The sequence below is a fragment of the Odontesthes bonariensis genome, chromosome 13, assembly GCF_027942865.1.
Source record: "Odontesthes bonariensis isolate fOdoBon6 chromosome 13, fOdoBon6.hap1, whole genome shotgun sequence".
Lineage (NCBI taxonomy): Eukaryota > Metazoa > Chordata > Actinopteri > Atheriniformes > Atherinopsidae > Odontesthes > Odontesthes bonariensis.
Genome location: NC_134518.1, coordinates 19995095 through 20014549, shown reverse-complemented (window position 1 = coordinate 20014549; position 19455 = coordinate 19995095). Strand labels below are relative to the sequence as shown.

At 40.2% G+C, this 19455-nt stretch overlaps 1 protein-coding gene across 1 annotated transcript in view; it reads left to right on the top strand.

Moving 5' to 3' along the window:
* Positions 1 to 3410: 3410 nt before the first annotated feature.
* Positions 3411 to 19455, top strand: part of trpc7b (transient receptor potential cation channel, subfamily C, member 7b) — a 51721-nt gene continuing 35676 nt past the window's right edge. The window contains exons 1-3 of the mRNA XM_075480655.1: positions 3411 to 3991; positions 8897 to 9659; positions 16845 to 17027. Coding sequence (XP_075336770.1) covers positions 3498 to 3991; positions 8897 to 9659; positions 16845 to 17027 — 1440 coding nt within the window. The 5' untranslated portion in view covers positions 3411 to 3497. The remainder of the gene's footprint in view (positions 3992 to 8896; positions 9660 to 16844; positions 17028 to 19455) is intronic.

The window sequence follows — 19455 nt, the reverse complement described above, 5'->3', positions numbered from 1 at the left end:
TGAGGCCAGAAAATGTAACACCCTTTAAGAAATACTTTAAGATTACCCAAAAGTGATTTACTCCTTTGAGTTGCCAAACAAGGTATTATTGTTTGTCCGATCTATCCGCATGCTGTTTTTTTTAGGCAACGCAATCTTATGGTAGTGTGTGAAACTGTCACAAAATGTAATCAATTGATTAGTGTCTCAGGACCCAACTTCATATTTTCGTTTCATGACATATGATTAGCCATATTTAAATATACTCTCACTTTGCAGACTGCATTTTGTGAAACCGTCGTGAAAGAACTGTACATCCATTTTTCTGTCAGGTAGCCCCCCCACCCACCCGCCCCCTTGACATGAGATGAATACCCACACATATTCCATCAATAACACGACCACAAAAAATGATGCTAACTATGGCTAAAATACATCCTTTTTAAAATGCTATCATGAATGGTTGCCTTGGTTACTTGTTAACACAACACATTAGGATGGAACCATGTCACTTCCTGGTTGACTTCAGGCAGTCACTTGGTCAGGATTAGAAATCAGAGCTACTTGGAAAATAATCACGGCTGGGACCAAAATACATTCTCTTTACAACGCCACCGTCACTCTCATGGATGCCATTTTTACACTTCCTATGCAGTTACTATTACGACCACTAGAGGATGCATGTTTCTTTAACTGAATTATAGGGCTCGGGCACACGCGTTGCATTCTGGGATATGGTCGCCATATTGGAGGCACAATCTCGTAAACAAACCCAAGGCAAGACGGAGATCAAGGACCAAACAGTGAGAGAAAAGCATGTTAAAATCGAAGAAAGGATGTGGGATATACCGGGATACATTACAGAAGGAAGCCAGAGATCGGTACATACAGAAGATTGGCGTTATAAACGGACTGGACCCTTATGAAATACCGAGCAAGGAATGGATTGTCGACGAAGATTTACTGCCTAAGTTCACCCTTTTGGACATAATTGCGTATATAGTATGTGGTGTCAGTGCTTATACTTTGCAACAGTTTCAATTCTAATGACACTTTTGTCATGTTACTCTACTTGTAAATAAATAATGAAACACACACACTTGGCTGTATCTCAAAGCATATTTATTTCAGACGACTTCAACTTTGCACAACACTCCTGCTCATGGTGGTCAGAGTACAACATACAGACACAATCTTGTCAAAGAATGTTTTGTCTTCACCTTCGCATGGCAAAACTATGTTGATAGGTACTTTTGCTGACAAAAAGGTGTATTGTTTCTGACAGTTCCAATCGCCCTTTCCATGTGAATTTGGAGATGGGCAATTTTCCTTGTATTTTCCACATTAAATTAAGATTAAGATCAGATTTATTGTCATGTATACATGCATACACACGAAATTTGTCCTCCGCTTTTAACCCATTGAGACATCCCTTGCTTCCAACTGACAGTGTCCTCTTGTGAAGGCGGGGATCTTTACCTCAGCACACAAAAGTCCCAGCACTCAAAAGTCTGTAACTTACCAGAATGAAAATGCAGAGAACACACTCTCATCCACACCGGGATTGAGTGGAAAGTTATGCTTGGTCGTCTTACAGCAGCGATCCATGCTAGTCGACGACGCTTTGTTTGGTCTCCGTGGGTGCGCCTCCAAGCAGGAAACCGGTAAAAAAAGATAAACCATTTACGATTTCCCCCCCATTCCTGTCACGGCTTACGCTATTGCACCCCACGACACAGCAACGTGCGACCATAGTGGCAAAGACAATAAGTAAAATAGATAAACCAACGAAGAAAGTTCCGAGACCAGGCGGGAGTACGTCTGCGCGCAGTGGAAAACAATGTAAACAAAGCAGTTCTGAGCCTCCAGTATGGCCGCCGCTCACGTAGTGACGTCACGTGCCCGAGCCCTATTGCCCATATCTGCCCACATGAACAAAGCTACATGGGCACTTTTTCAAAACAACATTTACAAGTTTGAATGGATATCAAAACAAACTGAATTACATATTGCATCAAGTGATACAGATGAAGGGAGATTTTTTGGCAAAGACTATAAATTTACATAGAACATGTTGTCTAGCTTGGTGTAGAAGCTGGTGTTTTGGTAGCCTTAAATGAGTAAAAACACATACACCGAAGAGGAAACACCAGTTTTGCAGCATCATTAAAAACATTAAAACAGCATTATTGAGTTTGAATTATCCAGCATGGGCACTTCACTGGTTTTTCATTTCAATCTTATTATTTTAAAGTGGCAATGATGTGGGAAATGTACAACTCCCATGATTTCCCATTTTTTTGTAGAAAACAGATCAGGCATGTGAACACTGCATTTCTCAAAAACATTTTCTAAAAATGACTTTTGTTTGAGTCATTTCAAGCCACTGGAATTTGGCAGTGAAATCATGAGATGTTAAAAAATTCATTAGAGTAAATATGACTTCACAAAGTATCTCCTTCTGTGTAACTTTCATGCATTTTAATGAAGTCAGTGAGTAAATGCCTTATTATTTTAATTGAACTAAACTCAGTCTCATTGTTGTTCTGGATAAGCTCGAGACTTACAGACCTTAAGTAGTTTTGGATATATATTTTTATCCATGTGTAATTACCAGTGAAAACAGTATATAGTGTGAATGTGCTTTGTGCATGAACATAATAACAGATCAAAGAGCTGGGTCAGGACTGGTTATTGTCCATGTGGGGGTGCAGGAAGTCTCCATCGTGACTAATAGGTCTGTGGCTCTAATTAGAGGACAAAAAACACACACACACACACACACACACACACACACACGCACACATAAACAGAATGAGATTCAAGCCGTGGATATTTTTTCTCATTATATCTAATGAAAGAAATCTCAAAAGGAGCTTTGTGGACACTTTTGAGAAAGCAAGGACAGGGTCGCTGTGGTAAACCCACCTGAGATTAGATACTTTAAGTACACCTGTTTGCTCTCTGGAGTGAAAAACAGGATTAGTACCAGTAACTGGTCTATAGGTAGACATGTTGATAAACCCCTTCACTATCTGACGAACTTCTAACTCTTAAACGGATTCATTCTTCCCTTCTAAGGCTTCTTTTAACCATTTCTTCTTTGAGACTATAGTTTGTTTTGTTGTTCTTTTCAATAAAGAAAAAAGGAAAAAAAACTGCAACTCCTGTTTCAAACAAAGAGGTTATTTTTTATGAATATATGTATAATATAGATGTCTTACGTTTAGCTGTGTTTAATTGTGTAGTCTAATTGATTTTTGGCAACATATAAGTTAAACTACTCCGTGGAGCTTCCACTTGGTCCTTCCATTTTGTAAAAGGCTGGCTTCTTGCGCGCGCTCACCGAACGCTCTCCAATTAGTGCGCGCTCACATTTGTGTGAAGGTGGAGGTCTTCGCTCGTCGCAGCTGCGCGGCACAAGAGCACGTTGTTCAAGGAAACTTTGACAAACATCGACAAATGTCATTCACAGGGCTAAGGTAATTTAAATCATATGGTGCTCAGGAACTCTCCCAATGTCTGACGAGGGAGAAGAAAGCGACAGCGGCGAGGGAGCGCGTCTCTCTGAGTCTCCTTCTCCTTCTCCGCCTCTGTCTTTCAGTCTTCCCCGGGGATCTCCTTCCTCCCCGCGGCCCCTAGACCTCTTCTCCTCCGCGTCTCCACTGCTGGGGGACACAGACCCGCCTTACCTCGCCTCTTCAGAGTGTCTCCACCCGTCTCTGGAGAGCCAGGAACTCGGGGACTCTGTACACTTTACACCGCCGAAGTTCCGCCAACGCACCGGGGACACCGGCTCTCCTTTTCATTCGAGACCGGATGTGCCGGTAGATGCGGGCTATGAGCACCACAATGACCCGATTCCCAAATGGAGAGGACGAGGTGCGGCGAACGCCCAGCGCTTTCAGCACCGTGGACAGAGACTCCAACGGACTTCGGAGCTCCCGGACAGCGGGAACCACTGCTCTGTTGAGCACATAGACACAGAGATCAACTCCGAAACCCGGCAGTCGTGAGTCCTGGCTTTTACTATTGACACACATTTCAATCCAAAGATTCAGTGACCTATTTGCGGCCTTGTGCAAAGTCAGTCTTTTTATATATAAACTTTGAAGTTATAAAAAGAGGATAGTGGGCACAAGTTTTGAAGAAAAAGCAAATCCAGCCTGGATTTAATTTAATTTAATCTAAAACACCAAATCAACCTGTAATGTCAACAGGTAGAGGTCAGTTATGGTGACTGTGAGCAGGATTTTCACTCAGCCAGCTGTGGGGCAAAGATTTACACTCAGCTTTGAGTAACAAGGCATTTTATGGGTTACATCAGAAGGACTAGACAGATCGGCACACTATTGTTGTGGATGAATGAATATAATTTTTGTTAGTCATATATGAATTCATCGTGCTGGGCTGTGTAATGTGATTCTAACATAACTTGTGTTGATATGAGGTGTGATCTTAATCTTTAGCTCTCACAGAAATAGAACTTCCCAGTCTGAAATCATTCTGCTAAGCCTGTGTCAAAATGCTTTGTGTCCTCTCTGTATGTACAGAATGTGCATATAAGGAAGTGGAGTTTGAACAATCGAGTGTGCTTTTCCATTACAGCCCTTATTCATGTGTTGAGAGAGCCTCTAGATTGGGTCCAATGCATGAATACATTAGAACCTGTCTGTCTCTGTGTGTGCTGGTCTGTGAAAGGAGGAAACACAGGCTAAACCATATGAGACTAAGATAGAGCAGACCACACAAATTAGTTGCACAGTTCCCTCTGACATCAAAATCCCAGAAGTGATCCACTGAGATTCAGAAGGACATACATTATGGCGCTGAAATGATATTCATAACTGTCAGATTGCAGCCATGACCATCAGAAGTTGAGAATAACAGGCTCAGTGTTGAGTCTTTGATCTTCCCTGCGTCGCCTCTTTGATACACCAGTGTTCAGCTTAAAAGGTCTGTCATGGAAAAGAAGCATGTATGCTCTCACTAATGCCTGCCACCTGTGTGTGTTCCTGGATGAGTGTTGTGTAAAAGAGGATGTAAAAGAGGGTGAACAGACCCTTTTCTTATTACCACTAAATTAGGATGAGAAGCTCATGTTTGATCTAAAAAACTGTCAAATTCCTGCTTGAAAGACTCTGTGTGTGTGTGTGTGTGTGTGTGTGGTGTTTGTGTTAGCATTCATTTAGCTTATATGAAATAAGCTAAAGGAAAGCTTAAATATTCTGCTCATGCACTCAGTGTGCTTGCAGAGTTGCAGCATGTTTTTCACTCATTATCCTTTACATTACATTTGACTTCAAATCTCATTCATCTTCTGCTCTCTTCTTTCTCCTCCTTTGTTGACCTGTGAGTGACCTAACCTAATTGTTTGCTTGAACTGATTATAAATGACTTGGCAACCCAACCTCGGAAAGTTCAGCTGTGAGAAAGAAGATGTTCTAAGCATTTAAGAGTAATTGTACAATTTGACGAATGACCTAGAGCTCAAATACAAGTTGACAAATTAAAGGAAAGCAAACACGAATTATGTCAGTGATATGAAGGGCCTCCAACTGCTGCCATGACAGCTTCCATGTGGTGTGGAGCTCTACCAGAGGGATGGAACAATTTTCCAATGATATTCCCTCATTTGGTGTCTAGATGATGGAGGTGGAAAGCACATAAATCCAAATTCACTCATATGAGTTGAGCTCGGTTGAGATCAAATAACTTCAAAGAAATAGTAAATGATTCCCATAATGGTCATACTCATCGAACCATTCAGCGATCCCCTCATGTCCCATGAATGTAGGTATTGTAATATGGAAGAGACCACTCTGATCAAGACAAAAGTGGTTCAGCATAGGATGAAGGTAATCACTTCAACAAAGTATTGATTTGCTCTGATCCCTCCCTCCAAGGGGACAAGTGGATCTAAATGACGCCAACAAGATACCTCCCACAGCATAACACTAGATCGCCTTCCTTAGGGGAAAAGTTTTCTACTTCTTCTTCTCAAATGTATATAAAAATCTTACCACCAAAAGGGCCATTTGCTACACAGCCAGCTAAAGCATGCAACTGATTTTCAGATTGATTCAGTGGGTGATCACCGATATTATACCCCAAAAAACATGACTTACAATAACGAAATAATGACACTATGGGCAACTGTGGCGTTTACTGTGAAAATGCAAATAATGTAAATGTAAATCATTTCTTTATATTTTGCTTCTAATGATCAAGACTTTCTTGTAATCTTTTGTATTGACCAAAAGTAGTGACCATGTTCAGAGGAATGTGTTTTTATTTGGATTAAAAGCAGCCAACATCCAAAGAAGAGCTTTAAAATATCCTTCAAGAAGCCTCGAGAACTTTTCCCAAAAACTACCTAAAAAATTACAAGAAAGCTTATCGAAGTGGGTTCAGGCTGTGTTGAAGAATAAAGAAGCTCATATCAAATATTGACGTTCAAGCTCTACAGAATTTTACAACATCAAATTGATTATAAGCTTGAGGCAGTTAAGTGCCTGAGCTGTGAGAACTGTGAGTTGAGAACCAAACTGCCGTCGTGTGTTGGAATCACTAGCAACAACAGTATAGGATATTTTCCGCTTTTCTTATTGTTTTGTGATAAGTAGGGGAGGGGAGAAGGAACTTCTTTAGAGGACATGTGGTCTGAGTGACCTGCAGAAAGCTCTGCCTGGATGCAGCATCGGATTAAGAACTCAGTAACAGCCAAATACCCATATTATAGTATGTTGCTTCAGGGTTATAAAATAAGCATGCAGTCATACGCTGGGTATTCCATTAACACAAAATGTACTGCGATTAGATTTGATTTGAAGTTCAGTGAATGTTTCACTTACAAAAAGTCAATTTTAGTGGGACCGTTTAGAGTGTGACAACATTTGTGTGGCTTGTCTTAAAATGCAGTAGGACTCCTCTTCCTGTGGCATGACATCATTCCGTGCACCTGTTTGATTGATGATGTGGCGAGTACTTTAATCTTATTGTACAAACAAAATGTCAAAACACCAGACACATAAAGAGATACAGTCATTCCTTTGAAGACCAATAATTCTTTTGTCCCCAAAACACAAACATGGTTTCTCTTTATCCAACCACCTCAACTGTTAGTGACTTTTCTCGTCCATGTTACTGTAATTTCACAGAGAGATGATGCAGATAAGTTCTATCTCAGATCCAAATCGCAAACAATCAAGGATGCTTGGAGAAGGAGATTGCAAGGGATGGAAAATGGCGATTCATTACCAGACTATAAGATTATTCAAATTGGCTGACTGCCAGCCTGTCCCTCTGTTTATGAAGAGTCCTCCCAATCCTCCCAAATATAGTATGTTTGTGTTTCCGTGCAGGTGGGGGGGTTGAGAATAGATTGGGTACCTATCATAGCAAAAATACATTGTGGTAAATCAACAGAGAAAATGATGGCCCCCCTGAATTTATTTTTTCTCTCCGACTACTATTACAGAGGTAGTGTTTGCTGTAGGTTGTTTGTATGGGTTTGAATTACGTTTGAGAGAAAATATATTTTGTGTCCTCATCTTTGCATTGTCTGCAACTGTGTATGTGAGTGAGCATACCAAGAGAAAACAAGTAGAATGGAGATTTCTTTTTCCTCTCCCATTGACTGACAGCCTGAGGCATATGCAGCTGATAGTGTAAATCGAAAATCAAATGCTACAGGCCTTTTGTACGGTTTAATCGCACGCTGACAAACGCACATGTTCTCTTTCTCTCGCACATGAGACCAGCCTCTGTGAGCCATCATCATTTTCTTAGCTCAACATTGGTGAATGTTTCTGCCATGAACGGGTTTCCATTTTCACCTTTTTCTCCAACATCCTGTCCTATATACTTAGTGCGCACACGCACAATTTAAAAGAAGGGAATTTCCGTTGCAATTACAAATGAGCTTACTAGACATTTTTTCCATTTCAGTTGTAACTGTGAAATGAGACCCTTTGTCAATTATGCCCATTACATGATGACTGTAACACTCAGAAGCAGAATAATGTGGAAAACCTTTTGGACTTTTTAGGTGAATGATGAGAAAATTTCAACTAAAAATGTGGTTTTCAATCAGAATCAGAATCGAGTTTATTGCCAAGTAGGTTTTCACTTACAAGGAATTTGACTTGGTGTAGTTGGTGTAAACAATATAGATATATATACAGAATCTATATATATGTACAATATAGACTATAGACTATGCGTTAATGTAACGCAGAAGGTTTGAAGATGCTACGTTAATGTAGCTTGTAGGTCTGGAAGGGGAGAGGGAGAGAGTCAGTGTCAGTGTCAAGTACAGTATGACCCCTTTTAACCTGATCACCGTGAGCTGTTCTGGCACTGCTCCATACAGAATGAAAGACAATGGAAAACATTGTACAGAGCATCAAAGAGATGTCCATTTCCATGCGTGTGGCTATGAATAAAGTCCACTCCACTGCTGGTCAGTCTTTAAATGACCACTGGCGCATGGTATTAGTTTTTCAAGCCAGAGCCAATTGAGCTGACAGCTTCATCTAAGTCTTTCATGTGAGAGCTGTTGACTGCAATGAACTTTGACCCTGGCAGTGATTTTTAGCTCTGGGCAGGGAAGTTTATATCACTGTTTTGGTGCTCTCTGTGAAGTCAGGATAGAAGTCTTTGTTTAGAATGGACCACTCGAAACAGAAAGAGTAATGACTTTGTTTGCCTCAGTTCTAAATCATCTGTTGGATAAGATAAAACTGTCACTTCCTCTATCCTCCATTTTTCACTTTTTTCCCTCAAACTTTATTCACTTCATCACTTCTTTGTTGTGATTCCTGAATGCTTTCTTTGTCTCCTACCTCCGACTCAACGCTACTAATTGTGATTTTCCCTCATTTCATTGTTTTGTATCCTTTTTCCATTACCCCAGGGTGGAAGCCATGCATCGCCGGCACACCACACTGAGGGAGAAGGGGCGTCGCCAGGCAGTGCGGGGACCAGCCTATATGTTCAATGAACGTGGCTCCCCCCTCACTGCAGAGGAAGAGCGTTTTCTGGATGCTGCAGAATACGGAAACATTCCTGTGGTGCGCAAAATGCTGGAAGAGTCCAAAACACTAAACTTCAATTGTGTGGACTACATGGGACAGAATGCTTTGCAGCTGGCAGTGGGTAATGAGCACCTAGAAGTGACCGAGCTACTGCTAAAGAAGGACGGTTTGGCCAGGATCGGGGACGGCCTTCTTTTGGCTATCTCTAAAGGTTATGTTCGAATAGTTGAAGCAATTCTCGCCCATCCAGCTTTCGGTGGAGGCCTCCGACTGGCTTTGAGCCCTCTAGAGCAGGAGATGCGTGATGATGACTTTTATGCTTATGACGAGGATGGGACACGTTTTTCCCACGATGTCACGCCCGTCATTTTGGCAGCTCACTGTCTGGAGTACGAGATCGTTCACATCCTTTTGACCAAGGGGGCCCGCATAGAAAGGCCTCACGACTACTTCTGTAAATGTTCCGAATGTGTGGAGAAACAGAAGAAAGACTCATTTAGTCACTCCCTTTCAAGGATGAATGCATATAAGGGCCTGGCCAGCGCAGCGTATCTGTCTCTCAGCAGTGAAGACCCTGTGCTTACTGCCCTCGAGCTCAGCAATGAATTGGCAAGATTGGCCAACATCGAGACAGAGTTTAAGGTGAGGTGGTTCCTGTCTTTGTTTAACTCTTCACCTGTATTCTACTCATTTACAAAAGAGGGATGATTCTCCTAAGGACATGCAAACACAGTTATGTTAGTAATTGTAGATTTTGTATTTTATTAGTCACACACTGCAAATGCACATAAGAGTAATCTCAGCTATGTCCTGACTAGGAATAGAAGTCAAAGGTGTTTTTTTCAAAATCGCAATCCATGTTCAAAGTTGTCAAACTGCCGTTTTATTTTAGTCAGAACAGAAACAAAACAAATTTGAACTTACTTTTTTTTAGCAAAATATAAATCTTCATATCTAAGACTATCATAGGTCATTTTTGACTGGTAATCAAAATAAGAGAAACTCATTCTACCGTCCTATCCTCACTACAGTTTTATTTCTGCTCCCTGACATTTGTTACCCTGACCAGTGATTTCTAACAATATAAGAGAAATTATTTCTTCTTTATCATGCAGTGAACATTGGTTCATTTAGAACTAATGTTTACAGTACACTCACTGTTACTGTTTGCTTCACATTTAAAGAGCATATTTTATGTTCATTCACAGGTTCATTATTTCATTTCTACATGTTTAAATGTAAAAAAGAAAAACACATTTTTCCCCTCAGACTTACAGCTTAAACCTTCTTTTTGTATTCCTCTCTCTTTAAGCCCCCCTACACAATCCCCTTATCCACGTTTTGAAAGGTGTAGTCTGTCCTGATTGGTAAGCTAGTCAAAAATAGTGCTGTGCAAGGCTGATGTATACTCGAGAGTTAAGAAAAGGTAAGACTATAAATGAGGCATTTCAGCTAGTTCAGGAACTGACCCCTGTGGGAGAGAATCACAACTTCTGGTGTGGACTGTTGTGATTGAAACAGTGCACACACTTTGCATGCACGTAACTGAATAACAAGGGAAAAAAACAAAAAGCAAAGTATGTTTTTTCCTAAAGAGAACTTTTACATTCCCTTTTTATTTGTGGCAAGTGCCCCTCCTTTAACATAGATTTTACATTTTCTAAAATAACTTCCAACCTGCATGTTAAGAACAGCCTTTTTTAGGTCTCATTTTTGCTGTTGGTGCCACCAAAAGGAACAAGGAAACTGTAAGGGTTTCATCTATGGCAGGACCCTAATCAGAAACAGACTGAATTGACTTACGAATAGTGTTTATTGACAAGATTAAATGCATTGGCGCTGATCCAAAGTGCGGGTAGGTCAACAAAAATAACCGAGGGGCTGGGATGGTCTGCAGAGAGGAAGAGAACATGTAAGCCTCCAGGTGAAAGTTTGCATCCAAGTTGAAAATTGAAATATTTATTGACCAGGCTGGGTCTCCCTTGTAACTGAGCTGGTAATCCCCCAGAGAAGTTGGCTGGGTAGAGTGGCTTAAAGAAGATTAGTGATGACTGATTTGAAGAAAAAAATAAAAATAAAAATTCAGGCTCTGGGTTGTTGACTCCAGTCTTGAAGAAAAAAAGCCTGCAGCAAAAACAAACCCAAGGTTGACTGAGTCATCTTCCTGATGCAAAACAAACCCAACAAAAAGTGAAAGTTTACACAGGTGATCTTCCCTGAACGCAAGATAAAATGTTTTTGTCTGAACTATACCACATGTGAGCAGACAAACCGGCACCAACTGGAGGAAAGACCGACACAGGTGAGTTGCATCAATAATCAGCCACTCCTGGAGCCACACCTGTGACAGCCAAGAACAGGAGGGAAGCTAAGAGAAAAAAGAGCCCAGAAAACCAACATATCCCAACAGAAAGAGAAGAAAGGAATAGAAGATTTGATGAGTGAGCCAATATCTGCTGATCTGTAAGGATTCAACCAGCTATCTGATCCCATCCCTGGTTCTGGCATTCTCATCGCCATCGTACAGTACAGTTGATGTTGAAGTTTTTTTAGAGTAGGAATATAGCGCTCAGAGAGCATTTGTAGAACTGCCCCAGCCAGCGCTTCATTCTATTTCTGCCCGTGACTGAACTTTAATCGTTGAGCTCTCATCTGGACTGGATTTCCCACTGCACTCTTGGCTTTAATTAATCCACTGAGCTATATATTTCCATTTCAGTCTCTTCTTGGGTGAAATGAACATGTTTAAATGTTCTACTTTATCACTTCGTACAACATAAAAGATGTTTGAGTTTTAGAAAGAGACTCATATTCTACTGTATATGCAACAGTTACAGAAAGACATATTGTTTCCATGATAATGCTGATGGTGAAAAAACACATATCAAGCAAGATGGTCTATCTGTGTGTGGTTACAGTTTGGGTTTTAATTTCTACTTCTATTTTTCATGTGTGTTGTCAATCTATATTGGATTTATTTGTAATATATTAATATATTTAAAGGTGATAGAGAATGATTGAATGGGGCATTAATCCTTGTTCTGTGATGTGATATGTAGCCCAAAAAAAATGCAAAAAAATTGCTGAAAAAGTGACATCACTTTTTCACAAAAACGGATTGGCACTTTTTCTGGGAGATATTCAAAAAAGGGGAGTACTTGAAACAGAGGTTCTGACACTTGCTGGCACTTTGTGTGTACTCCCCACAGCGGGGACTCAGAACTAACACCAAAAACGTGAAAAAGATGATTTTTATTCTCTATCCCCTTTAATGGAATTTAATTTAAATCGACTGCTGTAACACATTCATTTCCTCCATTGGGAAAAGACAAAGTCATACATCATCTTTAAAATTTTTGTGTACAGACATTTTGGGAAAGTCTTGGAACAGAGGTGGGGATTCAGTTGTAGTAGCTAAGGGTAATGTCAATGCATTATCTAAATTAATTTCTGTGTGATTAATTTATCTGAATCCATTCATTCTAAAAGGAATTCCCTGATGAATTAGAGCTATACACCACTGGGCCAATGTGCACATGCTGTCAGCGGGGGGGGGGGGCGGCGGGGCGGCGGTGCAGAGGACCTGGCAAAGTTACGGATAAAAGCTAGACAAAAAGCCTGATTAAGTAAATGTGTTCCCTTGATGATTACAGCTGTCTTTTATGTTGTTCTTCTCCCGGAATCTCCTGCCAGATTGTTTTTTTTTTTCCGAAAAGACACACAGTGTTGAACAGCAGTTAAAATGTGATGCAGTTGAGTTCATCCTGTTGTACATTTTAACAGAATACACAACAGACTACAATATCCTCCCATTTAAAAATCGGCATCATCACTTCCCCATTATCAGTGCATTCCACATGTATTATAAACAAGTCATTCAGACATATTAGCTTGCCACCCTTCCTGATACTTAGATCCCCAATTAAGACCAATATTTCATTACGCTGCTTTTATTTATCTTATGTGGCTCATATATGAATCTTATTAAAATATAAACAGCAGACGTTATGCTACGGTACTCATCCTGGGCACCATGACTGATCACCTGTGTCTGACTCATTAGTGCAAAAAAATCCAGGTACAATATTAACAGTACTGATCTGTACTAAACGTTGAGTTCATTAATTGAGAACAAGTCATATTAACAAATGAGATATCAAAATACTTATAACAATACAACAAAACTGTCTCTGATTCCACCTCTCTGCTTATTTGCAGCGTTTCCTCTAATACTCCATTAATTTATGTCTGTCCTCATTCATTGTCCCTCCGCTTTCTGCCCACCTTTGTGTTTGATATTCAGCCTGTCTGCTTGTCATTCTGTTCCCCGTCTCCTGACAAATTAATGAGAAGGGCTCACCTGAGGGACCTTGGTTGTGTTCGAACTTATCTGTCTCATTACCATCTCATTATCACCCCCCCGTGTCCTCTCTCTTCATATATCTCCATGTCCCTCTTCACATCATCCTCTCATTACTTTAAAACATCAAATAATGTTTTACAGTATGCCAATAGTACCAGTCAATCATTGTTTACACAAGGAAATCAAATATGAAGATTAAAAGGTATAAAGGTTGGATTGAGAACACATCAACAGCAGATCAATAATAATCAATCATTGCTGCCAATGGTGGCACCTAAATGACACCCGAGAACGTAAAAAGATTTCAAATATACAATCCTCAATACTGCTTGAGCTCAATAATTTTAAAAAAAGCTCTTCTGCTGTCCACACATTTAATTGATATTTGTAGAAATAATTGTCAGTTATTAGCAGAAATGCATCATAATATTCTATTTTTTATTTGTGAAGAATTAAACTGAAATACCGAGCATTGTGTCCACTTCTCAAAAGCTTGGCAGGTGTCTCAAATGTTGTCCACTCATGAATTATCCTTCTCACTGTAGAATGATGGACTCCACCTGGTTTGGAATTGGCCTTATGACCCTTTCCTCCTTGGCATTCTGTTCTGAATGCTCCAAACCCGGGACCAGATTTAATCTTTTTTATCATTATTCTTTTAGTTACTGATATGTAAAACCTTGCATATCTTTACACATTTCTTACACATTTACACATTTCTTTTTGTTTTATGAATGACTGATCAATCTTAAATATCACAGCCTGATGTCAGTAAATCATCCTCACTGCTCTATTATTTCATACGTGTATGCTCAGGATTTTTCTCAAAGCCGATACCTGGAAAAATAGTTGTTTCAGCCGATCAGCTCACACGCTGAGATGTGAAGGATTTTGGCTAATGATCAGAACTTGGTGGAATACAAATAAGTTTTATTCACTGTTCCCCAGAAGACGAACCCCAGTGGTTTTTTGGATCCTGTTAAGTTGGATTCATCACCACCTTTTTACCACAGTTAGCAACTTGCATGGAACTGCATTCATAATGCCTCTGGAGTAGGACACAGCTCATGTGTGCATTTGCTTTTGCAGAAAGCATCAAATTTGCTCACGATCAAATAACCGTTGCAAGCAAACGCTGTTTTCTTTCCCTCTGGCAAAATTTCCAACCTGTCAAAATGCTGAGATGAGTGTTGTTCATGTTGCACATTAGATGAACATGTGGGGACTGCTATAGGCAACCTGCCCAACAAGGTAACATTTATCTTCAAACAGGCCATCGGTTTCTCATATAAGTAATTTCATTTTCTAATTTGCATTTTAGCCAGTGCGAAAAGCCTTAGATATTAAAAGTTAAAAGTTCCTATTTATTCTAGTTAATATGTTGAGAAGCTGAGATCAAAGACAGGAGGAGAGAAGGTTAAAGAATTTAGCGTATGCGCGTGAATGTCTACTGAAGTGCGGTCTTCCACTTCACGCCATCCCTCCATCGTACATTCAGTTTGTATCCCCTCAGTTCGCTCACCCGTAACCAGTGTCATTCTATTTCACACTGCCCCGTCCTCAATTTCAGTCTCACAACCTCCTCCTTAATCTCCTCTCCAGAGGGAGAAGATATATTCTTTGCACTGATATTGGATTTTCAAGTGTATAGCTTCTGTGCGTGTAGATTCTCTATCTAGCAATGTAAATATACTTGATTAAGATTATGTTCTTGTTCTACCCCAATTTCTTGTTTGGATTTATATCAAAGTGATTGATTTCACCTATCAACTTAAAGAAAACATACATCAAATGCCACCTTTTCACTCTCATTCCTGGAGGGCCTGCAGATGCTTGTGAGTGATGTCCAAAATATATGTATTTATACTGTAGTTTTAATGATGAATCCTTAAGAGTGCGTTTCATATTCCAGAGATGTATGGTGTTTAAAAGCACAATCACACAATTCCAGTAAGTGAGTTTTAAGTGAAATGTGAGTTTTATATTCAAGACAGATGCCGTCCAAGTCATGCTAGAAAGAGGATTGTCGCTAAAAGGGTCAAACGCTGCAGGAATGTGAATTAAGTACATGATCGGGAGAAGCGCAACATACAGCACACTCATAAATACAGAAAAATGTGTTCTGAAAGAAAGTGGGAGCAGAACTAATGATTTCCCACAGTGTTGAAAGCTAATTATTCTACTGTGGTAGACCTGTGTACGTTTTTGTTTCAGCACACTGTGAGGGTTTATTTAACCAGAGCACAAATCTGGAGAGGAGAGCATAATGAGAACCATTCCCCTATATAAATAGCCAGAAGCCTCTGTCTGCTGGCTGCGCCTCTGTTCAATCAGCTGTTGTGGAGCCAAGTGAGGAAGGAGTTTGTCCATGTTTCCTAAATGTAGCAGTGCCACAATTCAGGGTTCAAAGTTATCAGATGGCAATGTATGTTTGGGCTGCTGTTTTGTGTCAGTGATTGTCCACGTGCTTCCATAACAGTGATCAATTAATTTTAAAACACGTTGGCACTAACCATTTATGCTCCTTCTAACCCTAACCATGTGCTCCTTACTCCTAACTGTAGCCTCTCCTGAGTGACAGCAAAACAGATAAAATGAGGAATGAGTAGAAAACTGAAGAGAGCAGATGGTTCTATTGTGTCTCGCAGGAGAGTTGGTGGAAAATCTGAAGGAGCTATATACACCGTTTATACCTGCTTCATGCTTATAACAAACTGCTGCACAGCAGTGCATTACACTACTCGGTTTGATGTTAAACACAATGTCTTTAAATGACCATTTGAATATTAATTCATTTCTTGTGTTCATAGTTCTCTCCCAAACAAACCGTTTTTATCTTTTACTTTTTGGTCTAACTGGTGAAGAGGAACGTAAAAACATAATGTGGAAAAGAATCATTTATTCAAAGTCATGTTGATCAAATATTCATCTATTCATGTCTTTATTTATTCATTACTTTGTTGGTGTGACTTTTTTCCGCTGATGCAATATATGGCACTTTTTTTGACAAAGAAAAAAAAGGAAAGCAAAGGTCCATTTTAAATTGTTCCACTCGAGTCTTATCATAATTGCAAATACGAATAAATGTCACCGCGATTTTGTCGTTTCTCGTGTCAAGAGTCAGGAGAATCTTGACGGGGCAACGGGTTAAGAGAATTTTGAAAACGATACTCAGTGGACAGTAATGTCAGGTGAGCTGACAACCAATCACCAACTATAGTGAGATGACAACGCATATAGAACACACAGTGTCGACTCGTAACGCACAATGCAAGAAACAAAGGAGCAACAATGGGCTGAAGACACAGTCACAGTCTGATGGATCCTCTTATTAGTTTTGCCCATATTTCTACATTTAAGTAAAGGTGTATCATTCATAACTACTGGTCACATAGATTACCAAAAGCTGCCGTTCTAAATGTTTTTTTTTTTTCCATCTATCTACCTCCTCCACTGTCACGCAGAATGACTACCGTAAGCTGTCCATGCAGTGTAAAGACTTTGTTGTGGGTGTGTTGGATCTTTGTCGGAACACTGAGGAAGTTGAGGCCATACTGAACGGCGATGTGGATCAGTGCCCCCCGAGCCCCTACAACCGACCCTGCCTCAGCCGTGTCAAACTGGCCATCAAGTATGAAGTCAAGAAGGTAAGGAAGATACAGGGAAGCTACTTTGTCAACTACATATGAAAACTAGCATTTTAGTCAGAATTTATTTTGCCATTAAACTCTTCAGCCTTCGAAATGGCTCACAGACAAACTCAAGTCAAGGTCTCACTTGCAACATAGATGAGAAAAAAACTAGAGATTCAAGGACAGAAAGGAGAAACATTAGTTCAAAGTGGACCTGTGAGAAATCAAAACATTAAAAACCATACAGAATAAGTAGAGCAGTTAAGATTTTAGACAAAACTACAACTCAGTTGCCATAACAAAGATTCAAAAAGAAACCTTTGAACATGTCAATAAAAGCAAAACGAAATGATTTATAAATCATTCAAACCTTAACTTGCCAGGAAATAGTACAAAGAAAGCATTAAAAATATTGAAAATGAATTAAATGTCAATGAGTTTTTAAAAGAAGACTCTTATTTTGAATCTAATGCCAGTGGTGCTTTCTGAAAAACTGCCCACATATTGCCACAGAGTGAACCCCCCTACATCCTTAAATTTATTCCTTCATTTAACAGCATTACTTGCATTACTTTCAATCAAAAACTTCATAGGTTTATAGTCGCAGTGATGTTAAGGATCAGATAAAAAAAAAACCAGGCAATGGTGTGAAAAACCAAGGGGAAAAACCACAGCAGCTGTTTATTCTAGCAACTGCTTCAAGTGGCATCAAGTGACTTACAGAGTGTAGAGTGCAGGAGTTTTCTGTCGTGGAAATTATTGGAAGTGGTGTGACACTTTTACTGCTCAGCAAATCATAAAGCTGCCAAGGCCAAGATGATGGATGGTCGTACACAGTGTTTGGCACATGGGATGGGAATTTACACACAATCTGAAAGTTTTTTACTTTACCCTTAGCGTTGACCTTTCCTGAAGTTAAATGCTCCTGGACCACAGACATTTCTGTAGCTAACCTCTCCATGAAGGATGAAAAACATGAAAACAGTGTTACGTGATTTCGTAATTACGTGGACAAGAATGGGACTACATTACTCTCCCAAAGGTCCAGCGACTGGTTTCCTCAGTTGCCAGATCTTTATGGGGTGTTGTTAAAAGAAGAGAGGATGCTGCACAATGGTAAACATAGTCATGTCACATGACTTGTTGAGACTTGTCGCTCATCCCAACTGCCAGCAGCAGCTGCTGGCTATCTGGTATGAGAACCTTTGGCCTGAGGCAGCAGTCTGTCGGTGTGAAGAGCTGAACAGTGCTGGGGGTAATGGACAATTTCATGTTGAGAGCAGAATGTTGATATGTTTCCTATGTTCGCATTCTCTTTAACTATGCAATATCCCTCATTATTCGGAATTGGGGTTGTGAAATGATGAACCTTAGACTGCTGTGTCTTACACCCTCTGTTGAAAAGTCTCTGTCTGTAAAGTTGCGTGTTGTTGTTTGTCCTCATGTTGCCTCAGGGGACAAACAACTCGCTGGGCCCTGTGGAAGTTAATCCCCACTGAGTGGAGGGGCTTTCTAAATGTCAAAGCAAATCCTTTTTCCCAATTCCCCCTCACAAAACTGTCACTGACACCCGTTCCTTTTTGACTCCCCATGGGCTGCATGTTTTTCTTAATCAGGTACATCCCATGTGTATTTGTGCGCCATTGTGGTTGTGTACTTGTGTGTTTGGCAGAAACCAGCCTGTTTGAGCCACCTATTTGTTTTTTATCCAGTTCAAGAGAGTGTGTCCGATACCAACCAGCTAATTACAGAAGGGGCAATGACAGAGGGAGGGATATGTTGGCATGGAAACCAGGTGGGGCTGTGTGTAGTGGATGTTGCTGGACACGGGCATGGGTCAGTGGCGTGGTAGACTGCTTGCTGGACATCGGTGGTAAACAATTTTAACTCCCATTTTTGTTGTGTGTGGTTTTGCCTCTTATTTGAAGACGGCTGAGTTCACATAAATGTTATTCACTGATGTTTTGATCACAGGGTGGAAGCACAGGACGGAAATAATCGGTTTAGATGAATGCTCCTTGAATCTGAGTGGCGTAGAACGGACTGACAGAGGGCAAAAACAACAAGCTTTAAAACAAGGTGGCAAATAGAAATCAAGAGTTTGCAGATCTGACCCAACAAAGACTTTTGCTGAGATCTTTGACATAAAGAAAAACAATATGCAAACAGGGTTTGATTGTTTTGGTAGCTGAGCACCTACTGAGCATTGATTTCTTCTTTTCCACATCCATCCTCTTGCTGCATGAAAAGCATCCATCCTCTCCTCCCCCATCACACCTTTGTTGGCTTTTATTTATCACTCCTTTTCTTGGAATAAAGTCGGTAATCAATGTGAACACTCCCTCACTCCTCCTCTCTCCCTGCTTTCCTATGCACACAGTATTTTAAATTGATTTTCCAACTTGCTCGTTGGCATTTTTGCTTTTTATAAAGGAAGCCAAGT